The 17256-nt window shown below is 39.6% G+C and overlaps 1 protein-coding gene and 1 long non-coding RNA gene across 5 annotated transcripts in view; both read right to left on the bottom strand.

Annotated features, from left to right (window-relative positions):
* LOC138741254 (importin subunit alpha-7) overlaps positions 1 to 17256 on the bottom strand; it is a 55648-nt gene that overhangs the window by 23636 nt on the left and 14756 nt on the right. For all 4 annotated transcript variants that reach the window (XM_069895040.1, XM_069895043.1, XM_069895042.1 and 1 more), the window contains 4 exons: positions 7311 to 7442; positions 1210 to 1298; positions 705 to 804; positions 365 to 528 (listed from right to left, as the gene is read on the bottom strand). In XM_069895040.1, coding sequence (XP_069751141.1) covers positions 365 to 528; positions 705 to 804; positions 1210 to 1298; positions 7311 to 7442 — 485 coding nt within the window. The remainder of the gene's footprint in view (positions 1 to 364; positions 529 to 704; positions 805 to 1209; positions 1299 to 7310; positions 7443 to 17256) is intronic.
* On the bottom strand, positions 14379 to 16429 carry LOC138741255 (uncharacterized). The gene is made up of 2 exons (XR_011343429.1): positions 16243 to 16429; positions 14379 to 14512 (listed from the first exon to the last, which is right to left on the bottom strand). It is a non-coding gene; the product is annotated as an uncharacterized lncRNA (long non-coding RNA).

Raw genomic sequence — 17256 nt, 5'->3', positions numbered from 1 at the left:
ACCAATTTAGCAGGCAATCTGGCAAAGAATATTCTTAACCCTCACCTTTCCAAAACTGATAGAAATAAAGCAAACTATCAGCTGCGTAGAAGACATGTGGACCCACAAATAGTCATAATGGGGTAAAATCCAAACAATACAATGTACGTGAACAAACAGTTAGAAATGGTTTTGTGACTTTAATAAGAGAAGATAAAATGGAAGTAAGCTAATAATTGCTTTACTTCATAAAGTTTTGGTTCAACCCATCGAGCATTGAATGCTGATGTTTCTAATCTTTGTCTAGAAGCTTGCCATGAGTAAACATTTGTGACTCTTGTCTGAGATCACACAAGAAAGTGCCACTCTTGGTAAATAAACTTACATTAAGAGTTCCACTAATCGTTTGCAAATCCCAGAATCAATAACAGCTTGAATTTTCTCATTAGGTCCATCTGACAAGTATGATAATGCCCAACAAGCATCAGCAAGCAAATCAGGGTCTCTGCTGAACAGCAATCTGGACAGTACAGCTAAACATGGTGATACCTGTAAGTAAAAAGGGAAGACCTTTCAGTTGCTTTGTAAATTGAAGATATCTTTGCGACATGGGTATTATCAAAGTGTTTGAGATAATGTTCTGCCAATAACAACATGGAAATACACCTGGTAAGTATTTAAATTAAACTACATAGTGATATAACTAAATAAAGGAGGATATTTACCTTTTCAAAATCAGGAGGTGGATTTTTCCCTCTACACAAATTGGACAGTGCCCAGACAGCATTCCTTCTCATTGTGACTCTGTTAGATGTTGACAAGAGCCTACCATAAAAGAAATGCAGAATTATGCAGCTGCTAGAATAATCAGATTACTAGTGCATTTTTCAGACAATAACATATGCTAAAGTTTAAAGAGAAAAATGTACCAGAAAGGATATTTCATGAAATAACCCCACACAGCTTCTTGAACATGTATACTAATATTTTACTGTGAGTTCCTAATCCATATTCACACATTTTATAGAATCTCAAATCCTGGTCAAAGAAAAAAAGTTAATTGACTTTTACTCCACTTATAATTTAACTGAACGACAACTCAAGCTTTAAACCATATATTTCACAATGAAATTCGTTGGCCTAAAGGCAACATGATTTTTCACTCCTGCCCAGCTGCTAATTAATTCCTCATATTTCTTGTGAAAAGTTCTGACAAATACAAATACTTACTGCAACAAAGGTGGAAGGATGCCACAGTGAAGGACGAAGTCCCTGCACATTTCACTATCACCTGCAATGTTCCCCAAGGCCCAAACTGCCTAGGAAACAAATTCAAACTTGAAAGCAAAAGATAATTTTTCATTAAAAGGCAGATATGTTGTAAAAAGTATCACAAACTATAGCATTGGCCAATTTACCTTATTCTAAACAAAAAGGAATACAATTTAATGTAGATTTCTTTTTGAATATATATACTGCACCATCACAGCCCCTTCCAGCACACAAGCCTGCACTGCCCAAATACACACTTGTGACCAATTAAACCCCATAGATTTTTGGAACATGGGAGGAAACCAGACCACCCAGAGGAAACCCACACAGACATGGGGAGAACGTGCAGACTCACTACATTATCTGTGCTATCCTACAAGAATTGAAGGGATATCTAAAGCAACCCATCCTTCCAATACAAGTGTTCTGGGTTCCACAATTTTGAAATATTAACAAGGTGTCGGGACAAAATTTCTTGAATAATACCAGAAATTTAGTTTGGTGGAAAGATGAGAGGACCCAGAATTAAGAGCAGAAAATACAGGAAATAGTCAATGGAAAAAGGAAAAAGAATTAAAGTTTGAGGGAAACAGAAACAGAGAATATCGATACATCTATTTTAAAGTATGGAGTATCTGGATAGGACAAAGAGAAAAATCTCCTTTTGAGTGATGCCGAGGACACTGAGGTGATCAGGTTAATGGATTTACGAGAATAGACCCATTTATTCCTTGTCTCCTGTGTTTTTAAGCAATTTGTCAAAATACTGCAGAGTTTTTGTCCAATTCTATATGCTTTACTTTCACACAATGTCATATATGGGATTTCATCCAAATTGGCTTGAAATCTTTTTTTTTTCTTTCTTATCTACCAGTTTCATCCTCAAATAATTCCAAGTTTGTCAATGCCACTTTTCTTTCATAAGTCTATAAGAGCTAATCCCTTTGGTACTTGCTCATCACCTTATCATAATAATCTTGATAATCCTGCAAATACATCAAGAGCAAGAGGGCAGTAGGGAAGCAGCAGGTCCTTTGTGGGTGAGATACTATATGACTATTTCTCATCTGTTTTTACAAGGAGAAGGACACTAGAGAAAGTGAGTTCTGAGAGGTGCCTGCATAATTTTGTGCATCGGCTTTCACCAGCCATCTTGGACCTCACCATGCTGCTGGATCCAGGAAGGGAGTTGAAAGAGTGGGTCTGGACCTGTGCAACCCTATCTCACCTAAATCCATTCATGCACATGCTGTTCCTTTCTGAGGAGTGGGGTATCCTTGTATCAAATCCCACAAACTGACTGAAAGGAACCATCATCATCCTATGGGTTTGATAGCCAGATAGAAGAAGATCGGGAAAAGGAAGTTGAGATGTCACGGGACACGAATTGGTTAATAAATTCCTCAGGGCCTAATGAGATCGATTGCAGATTGCTATAGGAAACAATGGAGAAGATTGACACGGCCCTGACAGAAATATTTGCATCTTCTTGCAGCAGAGATAAGCCAGAAAACTTGGCTATTGAGTCTCACATCAGAAGAAGGACGATTCTGTTGGAAATCAAAAAGGATTTGATTCATTTTTATTTGAGTTCAAGTCCCACAGCAGAGAAACATTGGCTAAGCAAGTCTAGTTTGTTGTATTTGGCCCATAGACCTCGAAATATTTTTAGTCCAAGTGCCACGCAACTGCCTTTCGAACATTACAATTGTCCCGCTCTACCATTTTCTTTAGCAGCATTCTCCATATTCCCACCACCCTCTGTATGAAGATGTGCTCCTCAAGTCCCTCTTAAATCTTTCCTTTTTCACATTAACTCTATGCCTACTAATTTTAGATTCACCTATTCTGGGGAAAAGGCTATAACTAGCCTGATGTCAGTGGTAGGTAAATTATTGGAACCAGGAGACTTATCCACTTTTACTGACCCTAGAAGCTCCAAAACCCTCTCTTTACTAATCCCTGTCTTTTCCATGACTAAGCCATTTGCCTCATTTATCTCACATAGTCCAATGTCCTTTTCCTTCATGAACATAGATGAGAAAAAAATCATTTAATATCTCTCCCATCTGATATGGTTCCTCGCACAGTTCACCGCTCTCATTTCCCAGCGGTCCTATTCTATGCTTAACCCTCATTTTATGATTTGCATATCTGTAAAAACCCTTAGGATTTACATTTACCTTATCAGCTATTGACGCCTCAAACCTTCTTTTTGCCTTTCTAATCTCTTTCTTAAGGTTTTTTCTGCAATCTACTTAATAATCATATATCTTATTATTTTTTTGCTTCTTAAATTTAGTAAATGCCCCTCTCTTATCTTGAACCAACTTCCTAATTTTTCCAGAAAACCACAGTTCCTTTGAACTTTTGCCCTTGCCTTTTGATCTGACTGGCATGTAAAGATCCTGCACTCTCAATATCTCTTCTTTAAATACCCTCCAAATCTCCTCTACATCCTTTCCTGAAAAAAAGATCAGCCCATACAATTTTCTGCAAATCCCTTCTTATTTCTTCGAATCTGGCCTTCCCCCACTCGAAGACCTTCAACCTCGGTCCTGACCTATCCCTTTCCATATTTAAGTTGAAGCTAATGATCACTGGATCACTGGATCCAAAGTTCTCACCAACACACAGTTCCGTCACCTGCCCTATACCGTTCCCTAACAATAGATCTAACACTGCCTCCTCTCTAGTAGGCACCTCAATATACTGCTGTAAAAAGCAATCCTGAACACATTGTACAAAGTCTAAGCCATCTTGCTCTCTCTGATTGTGTTTCCCAATCAATGTTAGGAAAATTGAAATCCCCAACTATCACAACCTTATTTCTACTACTCATCTCAGCTATTTCCTTGCACATTTGCTCTTCCAGTTCCCTATCCTCTTTTGGCAGCCTATAATATATCCCTATATTTGTGGCCTCACCTTTCTTATTTTTTAGTTCAACCCACAAAGCCTCCTGCGATGAGTCCTCCAGGTTAACTTGCCCCAGCACTGCTGTTATATCTTCCCTGACAAGCAACGCCACACCTCCCCCTTATACCTCGCCAATTCTGTCATGTCTAAAGCAGCAAAATCCTGGAATATTTAACTGCCAGTCACAACCTTCCTTCAACCATGTCTCACAAATTGCTATCACATCATAATGTCACGTGTCAATCCACACCATTAGTTCATCCACCTTGTTTACCACCCTCCTTGTATTGAAATAAATGCATCTCAGAGATCTACCACATTTAACTTTTTGCCTCTCACCTTCTCTACAATTGTTACTATGGCCACTATTTATTACCTGCTGCTGTTCCACCTCCAGATTGTGTGAAAAAGCCTTTTTTTCTTTGCCTAAAGACTCTGTTCTTGTTATCCTCCCTGACATGAACCCTTGTCATCAACCTTACTAGTTTAAAGCCCTAGCAAATGCCCCCGCCAGGAGACTGGCACCTCTGGGATTTAGATGTAACCCATCCTTCCAGTATAGGTCTCATCTCCCCCCAGAAACAGTTCCAGTGGTCCAAGAACTTAAAACCCTGTCTTTTACTCCACCCCTTCAGCCTCACATTCAATCTCCACGTGACTCTATTTTTGCCTTCACAATCGCGTGGCACAGGAAGTAATCCAGAGATGACACCCTTAGTTGACCTTCTTCTGAGCTCCCTGCCTAACTCCTTATATTCATTTTGCAGGACCACTTCTTCCTTCCTACCAATGTCATTGGTACCGACGTGAACCACAACCTCAGGCTCTTTCCCTTCCCCCTTTAGGATGTTCTGGACACATGTAGCCACATCCCGATCCCTGGCACCAGGGAGGTAAACCACCCTCCGGTTTTCTTTATCTCGTCCACAAAAACCTCTGTCCGTCCGCCTCACCATCGAGTCCCCTATAACTATTGCCCTATTCTTCCTATTACTTCCTTTACACCTACCTTAGCCTGACTATCCCCTTCCTCAGTACTCAAGGAGGAGTACCAATTTCTGATGATTTCAGGCTCAGATGCTCTCTCTGGAGCCCGACCTTTCTCTTTCCTCCTCCTAACAGTAACCCACTGCCCCTCCTCCCTTGGGCCAGGTGTGACCTCCTGACTATAACTCCTATCTATGATGGCTTCACTCTCCCTGACCAAAACAAGGTAATCGAGCTGCAGCTCAAGGTCCCTGACTCGGTCCCTTTGACACCGCAACTCAGCACACTTAGTGCACGTGTGGACATCCGGGAGGTTAGAAGACTCCATGACTTCCCACATGTGACAAATTTTCCTGCACACATTTGACAAACTCCAAGCCAACCAGCCCTTTTACAGTATGGGAGTCCAAGTCAATAAATAGAAAATAACTATCTCCTACTATCACAACCTTGTGTTTCCTCCAATTGTCCGCTATCTCTCTACAGATTTGTTCCTCAATTTTTCGCTATTGGGCAGTCTATAATACAATACCATGAGTGTGGTCGTACCTTTCTCATTCCTCAGCTCCACACACATATAGCCTCAATAGATGAACCCTGTGAGCTGTCCTGCCTGAGCACAGCTGTAATATTTTCCCTGAAGTGGAATGCCATGCCTCCCTCTTTCATTCCCCCATTCTATCACGTCTAAAGCAACAGAAGCCAAGAACACTGAACTGCCAGTCCTGCCCCTCCTTCAACTAAGTTTCCCTAATGACCACAATGTCATAATTTCATGTGCCAATCCACTCTCTAAGCTCATCTGCCTTTCCTACAATACTCCTTTCCTTGAAATAGATGCACCTGAGAGCATTTCCACCACGTTTAACCCATTGACTTCTAACATCACGTGCAACTTGTGCATCATCTTTTTTCTCCTCCACTCCTCTATCTGCTTTGGCACTCTGATTTTCATCCCCCTGCAAAACTAGTTTAAACCCCGGAGCAACACGAGCAACCCTTCCTGCAAGGATATTCATCCCTCTCTAGTTCAGATGCAAATTTTCTCATCAGAACAGGTTCCATCTTCCCTGGAAGAGAGCCCAATGATCCATAAACTCCTTCTTTCACCATATGTTAAGCTGCACTATCCTCCTATTGCTAACCTCAGTGGCATGTGGCACGGGCAGCAATCCTGAAATCAGAACCCTGGAGGTCCTGTTCTTCAACCTAGAACCTAACTCCCTGAACTCTCCTTGCAGGACCTCCTCACCCTTCCTACCCACATCATTGGTCCCTCCATGGAGCACGGCATCTGGGTTCTCACCCTCCTTCCTGAGAATGCCATGAACTCGATCCAAGATATCTTGGACCTTGGCACCAGGGACACTACATACAATCCAGGGAGGCAACATAATATCTGGGTATCCAAAAAAAAAGGGCAAAAGTTTAAGTTCAAAGGTCAGAATTTTAAAGTGGATTTAAGATTTTTCTAAAAGAATGGTTGATATCCGAAATTCTCTGGCAGAAGAGGTGGTGGAGCATTCAGATATAATTACGACATAAGAGACACTTGGACAAAATCTTTCAATAGGAAAAACTTACAGTATATGTATAAATGGGATCAGTGCAGTTGGGTAAAAATGTTGGCATTGTCATAGAGGGCTGATTGGTCCATTTGCTGGACAAATCTAATATTACATCATTTGAATAGATCAATATTTTCTAGCAATAACAAAAGAATAAATAGCAAGGAATATTAACCAAAAGTAAAAATACATTGAAATGCTGTAGGGACTCAGCCGGTCCTTCAGTTTAAGTAGGACACAAAGATATATTGGCAATGTTTTGGACCTGAGCCCTTCTTCAAAGAATCAGCAGAAGGTTTCTCCAGCATTTCGGTGTGTTTTTACTGCAATCACAGTGGCTGCAGATTTTCATGTTTAACTCATATTAACCAGACGATTGGCAAAAATAGAATAGTAAATTTAAAAAAGAAACAAGGAAAATTAAACAGCATGGGGATCGGCCACCTAGACACCTTTTACAAGGAGCTGTCCTGGGCACAGTAGGTTAATGGTCTCTCTCAGGAGACAGAAACATGGGCAATATAAATATAAGGCTTGGTCTTTGTGATGCAAAAACGTCAATTAAAATGAAATATAGTATCTTACCTGTTCTTGTACATCTTCATATTCAGAGTTTAGCAGCTCAATAAGAATTGGGACAGCACCAGCCTCTATTACCACTTTGGTCTGGAGAGATGTACCTGAAGCTATATTTGTCAAAGCCCATGCTGCTTCAAACTTGAAAAGAAAAAAAGAGAAAACTGGAATTTTATTTTAGTCTATGTCAAAGAAAATAAAGTTACCTGATACAGATTATGTGTTGAAGGTACTCCAGTAATATTCTGAACCAATATTAATTTCCAAAAGCAAATCGCATTGGATTACTCACCTCCAGCTCCAAAAGTAAATGTGTGAAGAGAAGAGAAATGCACACAAAATGTTCAAGTAACTGTCAGTAATTTTCAAACATATATCAAATATACATCTTTTACATAAATATAATAAAATAGCCTATATGCTGCTTACATACAAGATAAAAATCCTTCTTAAAAAATACAAATTTTCATAAATATTTGTAACAAAAATCAAGCAAAAAAAATCCAAGCAATAAACATTCAAGCACCCTCCCCCCTCCCTCTGCTACCTCCTTTTCCTTAACTTAAGCAGGATAAATGGATATAGGGTCTTTCTGTCCACTGCCAGAGCTTACAGACTATTAAACTAAAAAAAATAAAAATAGTATAAAATTGAGGGAAGATCATACCTGTTTTGCGGAAACTGCCAAAATGTTTGGCCTAGAAGTCAGCCTGAAGAAAACTGAGGTCCTCCATCAGCCAGCTCTCCACCATGACTACCAGCCCCCCCACATCTCCATCGGGCACACAAAACTCAAAATGGTCAACCAGTTTACCTATCTCTCGGCTGCACCATTTCATCGGATGCTAGGATCAACAACGAGATAGACAACAGACTCGCCAAGGCAAATAGCGCCTTTGGAAGACTACACAAAAGAGTCTGGAAAAACAACCAACTGAAAAACCTCACAAAGATTAGCGTATACAGAGCCGTTGTCATACCCACACTCCTGTTTGGCTCCGAATCATGAGTCCTCTACCGGCATCACCTACGGCTCCTAGAACGCTTCCACTAGCGTTGTCTCCGCTCCATCCTCAACATTCATTGGAGCGACTTCATCCCTAACATCGAAGTACTCGAGATGGCAGAGGCTGACAGCATCGAATCCACGCTGCTGAAGATCCAACTGCGCTGGGTAGGTCACGTCTCCAGAATGGAGGACCATCGCCTTCCCAAGATCGTGTTATATGGCGAGCTCTCCACTGGCCACCGTGACAGAGGTGCACCAAAGAAGAGGTACAAGGACTGCCTAAAGAAATCTCTTGGTGCCTGCCACGTTGACCACCGCCAGTGGGCTGATATCACCTCAAACCGTGCATCTTGGTGCCTCACAGTTTGGCAGGCAGCAACGTCCTTTGAAGAAGAGCTCAGAGCCCACCTCACTGACAAAAGACAAAGGAGGAAAAACCCAACACCCAACCCCAACCAACCAATTTTCCCTTGCAACCGCTGCAACCGTGTCTGCGTGTCCTGCATCGGACTTGTCAGCCACAAACGAGCCTGCAGCTGACGTGGACATTACCCCTCCATAAATCTTCATCTGCGAAGCCAAGCCAAAGAGAATAGATTATACTTATGCACCAATATTATTCAAATACATTTGCCAGGTCTTGAGGAATATATCATGTTTGTTTTAAGTGATCTTTTCCATAGGGATGCAAATGTCCATTTCTGATATCCATTTTGCCATAGAGATCAGTGTATTTGACTTCCATGTGACTGCCACATATTTCTTGGCTATCGCCAGTGTAATTTTAATAAACGATATTTGATATTCTGTTTTACATTAGGTTTGTAATAAAATGTTACAATTTTATTGTAAAATTCCCCAATATATATAATTCCAGGAACCAGGAAAATTAACTCTAGTAATCTTTGTTAAGACTTCTGACACTCTTTGACCACACATGACCACACAGAATGTAGAAACATTCCTTCCTCTATTTCGCATTGAAGTATCTGTCTGATATTTCTGAGTTTGATTTGTGCAATCTTTGCAGAACCAAATATAATTGATGCAAAAAATTATGTTGCACCAAACCATACCTTGCACTGATAATTGAAGTTACCTCATCTTTACACCATTCAGCCCAAGATTGTTCTGATATGTTCACTGCTAGATCTGCTTCCCATTTTTCTCTTGACCTATGTATTCCAGACTTCTTCCTGTCCATTTTCAGGGCAATGATATATTCAAATAATCAATTTAGGTATTCTACCCATCCATAATGTACATTCCAAATGACTAATTTCAGGAGTCATATCATTTTCCCAAGTTTCTCCTAGAAAAGTCCTTAGTTGTAAATAACAAAGAAAAGTGCCATTTGGAACACCATAAGCTTATTTTATTTGTTCAAATGACATTAAATCCCCATCTTTGTAGCAGTCAGCAATATATAAAATCCATTTCTGTGACCAGATATTTAAAATCCTATTTCTCATTATCATAGGCAATATTGGATTATTATAATGGAGATCTTAAAGATATTCCAGTTTTCCTTTCTATATTGTCAGTAATATCTTGCCAGATCTTTATCAAATGAATCATTAAATTCTCTTTCGATCTTTTTTTGTAAATGACATGATTTGTCCTCTTAAGTATGCCTTTAATGTATCTCATATTAAAAAAACTATTATCTGTCGATCCCAAATTTGTTTCACAAAAAAATTCAATCTGCCATCTTATAAATTGTCTAAAATCCTTCCTTTTTAGCAACATCATATTTAATTGCCATCTATATTTGCTTTCCTGTTTCTCTGATATTTGCATAATTAGAGTTAGCGGCGAAGGATCCAATGTAACCTGGGTAAGAATTCTGTTTTTACTACTCTGTCCTTCAAACACAACAAGTCTATTCTGTATGTGAATCATGTTTTTGAATAAAATGAGTAATCACTTTCCTTTGGATTGGACTCCCTCCACACATCCATCAAATTTAAGACTTTCATATATGAAAAAGTTAACTTAGCCACCTTAGCTCTTGTTACTGCTTTTGCCAATTTATCGAGAATTGGATCCAAACAAAATTTAAAGTCTCCACCAATCAATATATTTTGCTTTCCCTTTAGAAACAAATCCTTCATAAAGGCCTCGTCGTCATAATTTGGGGTGTAGATATTCATCAACATCCAAGATTCTAAATAAAGTTTGCCATTTATCATTAAATATCTACCCGCTTGGTCCATGGAAATATTTTCTATGGTAATCGGAACATTTTTATTAATTAAGATTGCCACTCCCACTGCTTTTGAATTAAATGATGAAGAAAATATCTGCCCCCTCCCCCTTATAACTGCTTCAGTTTATCATGTTCTTGTGTTTCTTGGAGAAATGCCACATTGGATTTTTATCTTTTTAAATATGTAAGTATTCTTTTTTTCTTTTGACTCTTCTATTCAAGCCATTAGCATTAAAACATAAACTTCAATGTCTTTGCCATAGCAGCGTATTATAAATTCTGTGCATATAAATAAATATGTAAACAGTTTCATGATCTGTACCCTCACTCTAAAAATTACGCAACCTCCGCTCTGCAAGTGACGTCAACAAGAAAGTCCTCAAGGCCCACCTAAAAAAAGCCCATAAAAGCCTCCAGGGATGAGGAAGAAGAAGAATCCCACCCTAAAGCACCATCTTAGAAACTAAACTCCCCTACAGATGCCATTACCCCCCCCCCCTGAAATCAGAGTTGCACTGTACTGTTACCTTCATTACCTTCTTTCCACTCTCCAAACTCCCCGAGAAACGTAGATAGGATAAAACTTTAACATTTCTTAATAAAATTAAGATGACCTTCACAAAAAACTTTACTATGTCCATAAAATATCTTATTTATACCAATCCTTTCTCTTGTCTTTCTTCCTTTTCTTGCTCTTCTTAATAGTTGTCGAATAAACTCTTCAGCCTTGTCTTTCAATTTGAAATATCTTCTGTTACCTTCAGAGATTTCCACTCCCAACATCGCTGGGTGCAACATCATGTACTTAAAGTTCTTTTCACAGAGCTACCTCTTGACCATGTCAAATTCTTCTTTTCTGAATTACCATATTGCTGAAGTCCTGAAAACACATGATCTCTGCATTTTCCCACCTTATTGGGAAACAAGAATTTCATGTATTTTCATAAGCATCTCTCAGGATAATCTCTCTACCCTTGAAGCTCAGCAATCTCACAAAAATGAGTTGAGGGCGTGCTTCTCCTATTCTCCTTTGTCCAAGCATTCGGTGAGTATGTTCAATATGGACTAGTTTTCTGAGTTCCTCGGTGCGAAGGACTTGAGGAATCCAAGTCTCAAAGAATTTTGCAGCATCTCTGCCTTCTGCACCTTCTCTCAGGCTGACTATTCTCACATTGATCCTCCGTCTGAAGTTCTCCCTATGATCCAGTTTGTCCAGAAGATGTTGCTTAACTGTCACCCATTTTTCGGCTTGCTTTTTCAATTCTTCAATTTGTTTGTCATGTTTGCTGAGATCTCTTTCACCGCTATTCATTCTTTCAGTTAAATTGCTAATGACCACTCACCTCTTTCACTGAAGTATAAGCTCTTTAATAGTAGTCTCCACATTTGTGAAATGTTGTCCCAGACCTCTGAATTCTTGCAACAGAGTTTCCAGATCTAGTGTTCATTGGGAAGATGAGGCACCTCCATCCATACTCTCCATTGGAGCGGCTGGCGAAGCCAGAGCGTATTCCATCGTTCATTTTGTTTTTTTTCCATGCGATCTTCCAGTCATCCTTCAACAGTTTTTTTCAGAAGATATATCCACAGCTTTTCCAGTAAAAAATTCTGTCAAAATCACTTTTTTGTCATCTTTTGATAACTTCGGAGAGCTCGGAGAAGAACATCTGCTCAGCCGTCCAGCATGGCCACGCCCACTCTCTGTCAGTAAATGTTTAACTACAGTAAAACCCCTGGTATCTGACACCTCAGGGGATTGGTAGATGCTGGATATTACTTGAGACTCACTCTTACAATGCCTAACTAATACACCTGCATTAAGAATAAACAATTTAAAAGACAAAAATGCTATACTGTACTTAAACGGAACAAATTTCACTTGCAGTATATATTTTATAAACCTTAAAGCATTTTACTTTATTTTCAGTCACATTATTTGAAAACATTTAACTGTTGCTGCATCTGCAGGTTCCTCCCCTCCACAGAGCTGCCCGAAAGATGAACAATAACGTTATAGATAATTAACCCTTCCCTCTCCAAGTTCACAGAAAAAGCCTTACTAATATACTCAATAATATACTAATAAAGACTCTTACTAAACAGGGAGCCAATGGTGAATTACATCAACCAGCTCTTCATTCTCAGTTACAAGATGACTTAGAACATTGGAAAGATTTACCACTAACACTGATAGGAAGGGTAAATTGGATTAAAATGAATATCTTTCCAAGGATACAATACCTATTTCAATCATTACCAATTCCCTTAACAGAGAAATTCTTCAATGAGCTAAAGAAAATAATAAGGAAATTCTTATGGAAAGGGGGGAAACTGAGGATAGCACTAGATAAATTAACAGAATGGTACAAACAAGGTGGTTTGCAGCTACCAAACTTTAAGAATTATTATAGAGCAGCACAATTAAGATATCTATCAGATTTTTATCAAACAAGGGAAAAACCAGATTGGACCAGGATAGAGCTAGATAAAATAGGGGAGAAGGTACCAGAACATATACTTTATAAGTGGGATGAAAAATTGGTGCAATATAGAAGTTCACCAGTACTGCACCATCTGCTCAACATTTGGAAGAAGATTCACGTAGAAAGGAAAAAAAACAAATTACCAACTACCAAAATTATTATTGACGCAAAATCAACTAATCCCTTTCACAATAGATAACCTTTCCTTTAGAGAATGGGAGAGAAAAGGGATTAAAAGAATAGAAAATTGTTTTTTGGGAAATAATTTATTATCATTTGAACAAATGAAGTACAAATGTGGAATAACTCATGGTACAATGTTTGCATACCACCAAATGAAAACCGACTTAAAGGACAAACTGGGAAGCAGACTGATATTACCAGAAGGAAGCAGCTTTGAATATGTGATTACAGACACAATGATAATTAAAAGATTTATAACAAACACGTACATTAAGCTGCAAGAGAAAGAAAATGATGAAATAAGCTATAAACCCAAACAAAAGTGGGAAAAAGATTTAAACATAAAGATAAAAAATGAAATATGGGAAAAGGTATGCTCTGGAACTATGAGAAATATAATAAACACGAGGTTACGCATGATACAATATAATTGGTTGCACAGGCTATATACCACACCCCAAAAGTTAAATAAATGGGATCCAACATTATCAGATAGATGTTTTCGCTGTAAGAAGGAAACGGGAACAACAGTACATGCAATTTGGGCATGTGAGAAAGTGGAAAAGTTTTGGGAAGATCTAAATCAGGTATTAAATAAAATCACAAAAAGCAACATACCAAAAAATCCAGAGATCTTTCTTCTAAGTAATATAAGAAGGAAAGAATTAGGCTTCAAACTGGATGAAGCGCAAAAAAGATTTATTATGATAGCCTTAGCTGTAGCAAAAAAATGTATAATGTCAACTTGGAAATCAGAAGAGAGCCTGAGAGTACAGCAATGGTACATAGAAATGAATAAATGTATTCCACTGGAAAAAATAACATTTACAATTAAAAAAAATAAAGTCACATTATTTGAACAAATTTGGGAACCGTAGATGGAACATAACATAGAGGGCTTGCCTCGGACCTCCACCCCCTCAAATAATAGAATGAGAAGAAGACGAAATGAACGGACCCAGTGTGTAACAGTAGATGACACAATTTTCTTGTTTATTTTCATTGTGTAATGACATTGTTTAATGGGTTTATTGTGTTGTATATGTTGAGCGTTTAATGGGTTTGGAGGGGGGTGGGAAGGAGGGAGGGAAGGGAGGGGAAAAAGGGGAGAAAATTAGGGAAATGTTTATGTGTATTTTGGTTAACATGGTTCATAGTGTGAAAAATTTAAAAAAATAAAAAAACCCCAGCTCTTCATTCTCAGTGATGCCATTTTATTCAAACATAACTTTATTCAAACAGCCATCTCTTTGCCCATTCTCCAATTCTCTCTGCAGCCTTTCCATGTCCTTAGCACCACCATCTCTACCATCTATTTTGGTGGCATCTGCAAATTTAGCACAAAGTTATCCATCCCATAATCCAAATCATTTATATACTATGTTAAAAGAAGCTGCCCCAACACTGAACCCTGTGGAGCACACTAGTAACAGGCAACCAACCTGAATAGGATCCCCTTAATCCCATTCCTGAAAGAGCCATCAAAATACTGGCACTTTTGAAGATCTATCATCCTCTCAGATTCATAGGTTTTCAACAAGTTTCTGTTCAACAATTCTGATTTATCACAGATAGTCGTCCAACTCCGTGTGTGTTCCTTTGTTTCTGGTATTCTCACCGAGCGTTACACCTATTTTGTATTCAACTGTCACTTCTCTGCCCTTGTAATGCTTGATGTATCGCATTCAAGAGAGTATAGTCCATTGTATAAGTGTAGTTTCTTTTGGTCAACACTTGTGTTATTAATTTGTGCAGAGCTTCAGACTTCAGCAAACAAAACAAAAACATAAATGCTGATAAAGCCCAACAGGTCAAACAATGATTCTGGAGTAGGAAACAAGGTCAATGCTTCACCTCAAATCGTTCATCACGTGAAAGGTTACGAGTCTGAGTTTTAGAGCTCAAAAACAAGCCCTTCAGTCTAACATCCATGCCAATCAAGCTGTCTACCCAAGCCAGCTCCATTGGCTTGTGTTTGGCCCATCCCCCTCTAAATCTTTTCTATCCATGAACCTGTCTAGGTGTCTTTCAATGTTACATGTACCCATCTGCACACTTCCTCTGGCAGATCTTCTATATACCCACTACCCGCTCTCTCTGTTCCCCTCTCACCTTAATTCTATGCCCTGTCATTATTGATTCTCCTAACTTGGGAAAAAGGTTACTTGGCCACTCATAATTTTATAAACCTCAACCTGTGGTCTCACCAAAGCTCTTACATTCCAAGAAGCCCCAGCCTGTCTAGCCTCTCTTACTGCCAATCCCAGTAACATTCTTGCAAATGTTTTTTTGCATCCTTTCCAGTTTAATGATATTGTTCAGCAAGCTGGATGATGCTCATAATTGTCCAATTGTCACCTCACTGGTTGGAAATTGACATCCCTGCTCCTGTACTTAACACACTGTCCAATCAAGCCAAGTGTGCCAAATGCCTGTCTGACTGTGTTGTCACTTTCATGGAATTATGTACCTGTAACCCAAGGCTGCAGCACTCTCCATTCACCATTGACCTGATACACTCTGCAGTGGTTTGCATTCCTGATGAAGGGTTTTGGCCCAAAATATCAACTGTCTATTTCTTTCCATGGATGCTGCCTGACCTGCTGAGTTCCTTCACGACTTTGTGCATTGTGACTTGAGATACTAGTTCCCTCTCCACCGATACTGTGTGCTGAACATTTCCAGCACTCCCTGCTTTTGTGTATTTCAGACCAGCTGTAAGTTGAGTGGATAGCAATCTTTAATAATGCTCTGCCACCCAGGATTTCAATTACAGCATTACTATTACTTCTGACATTATGCAGAGAAAATCACAAATAGAAACAGCATGAAACCTGCAACACCAGGTTCAAAATGCACTGAATATCAAAATCTGAATACAATATATTCCAGCTGCAGATCTTGTTGTTAAGAGGATAGTGGTGAGGTTTGTTTTTCTGTCCACTCTGTAACCAGATGGTTACAAAGATGGTTGCTGAATCTTTGTTAAAGGTCACATATATAAATGCTCCAGCTCCCTCAACAGCCCTTAAGGCTAGAGCTGGATGAGTTCCTCACCTGGGAAGAGACATATAAGGCAAATGAACAACTGAAAAGTGGCAAAGCAGCAGGTATGGATGGAATCCCCCCCAGAGGTCTGGAAGGCTGGCGGCAAAACTCTGCATGCCAAACTGCATGAGTTTTTCAAGCTCTGCTGGGACCAAGGAAAGATGCCTCAGGACCTTTCTGATGCCATTATCATCACCCTGTACAAAAACAAAGACGAGAAATCAGACTGCTCAAACTACAGGGGAATCACGCTGCTCTCCATTACAAGCAAAATCTTCGCTAGGATTCTCCTAAATAGAATAATACCTAGTGTCGCTGAAAATGTTCTCCCAGAATCACAGTGCGGCTTTCGCGCAAACAGAGGAACTGCTGACATGGTCTTTGCCCTCAGACAGCTCCAAGAAAAGTGCAGAGAACAAAACAAAGGACTCTACATCACCTTTGTTGACCTCACCAAAGCCTTCGACACTGTGAGTAGGAAAGGGCTTTGGCAAATACTAGAGCGCCTCGGATGCCCCCCAAAGTTCCTCAACATGGTTATCCAACTGCACGAAAACCAACAAGGTCGGGTCAGATACAGCAATGAGCTCTCTGAACCCTTCTCCATTAACAATGGCATGAAGCAAGGCTGCGTTCTCGCACCAACCCTCTTTTCAATCTTCTTCAGCATGATGCTGAACCAAGCCATTAAAGACCTCAACAATGAAGACGCTGTTTACATCTGATACCGCACGGATGGCAGTCTCTTCAATCTGAGGTGCCTGCAAGCTCACACCAAGACACAAGAGCAACTTGCCGTGAACTACTCTTTGCAGACGATGCCACTTTAGTTGCCCATTCAGAGCCAGCTCTTCAGCGCTTGACATCCTGTTTTGCGGAAACTGCCAAAATGTTTGGCCTGGAAGTCAGCCTGAAGAAAACTGAGGTCCTCCATCAGCCAGCTCCCCACCATGACTACCAGCCCCCCCCCCCCCCCACATCTCCATTGGGCACTCAAAACTCAAAACAGTCAACCAGTTTACC

This window comes from Narcine bancroftii, chromosome 8, assembly GCF_036971445.1.
Source record: "Narcine bancroftii isolate sNarBan1 chromosome 8, sNarBan1.hap1, whole genome shotgun sequence".
NCBI lineage: Eukaryota > Metazoa > Chordata > Chondrichthyes > Torpediniformes > Narcinidae > Narcine > Narcine bancroftii.
This window is presented reverse-complemented; position numbering and strand designations above follow the sequence as displayed.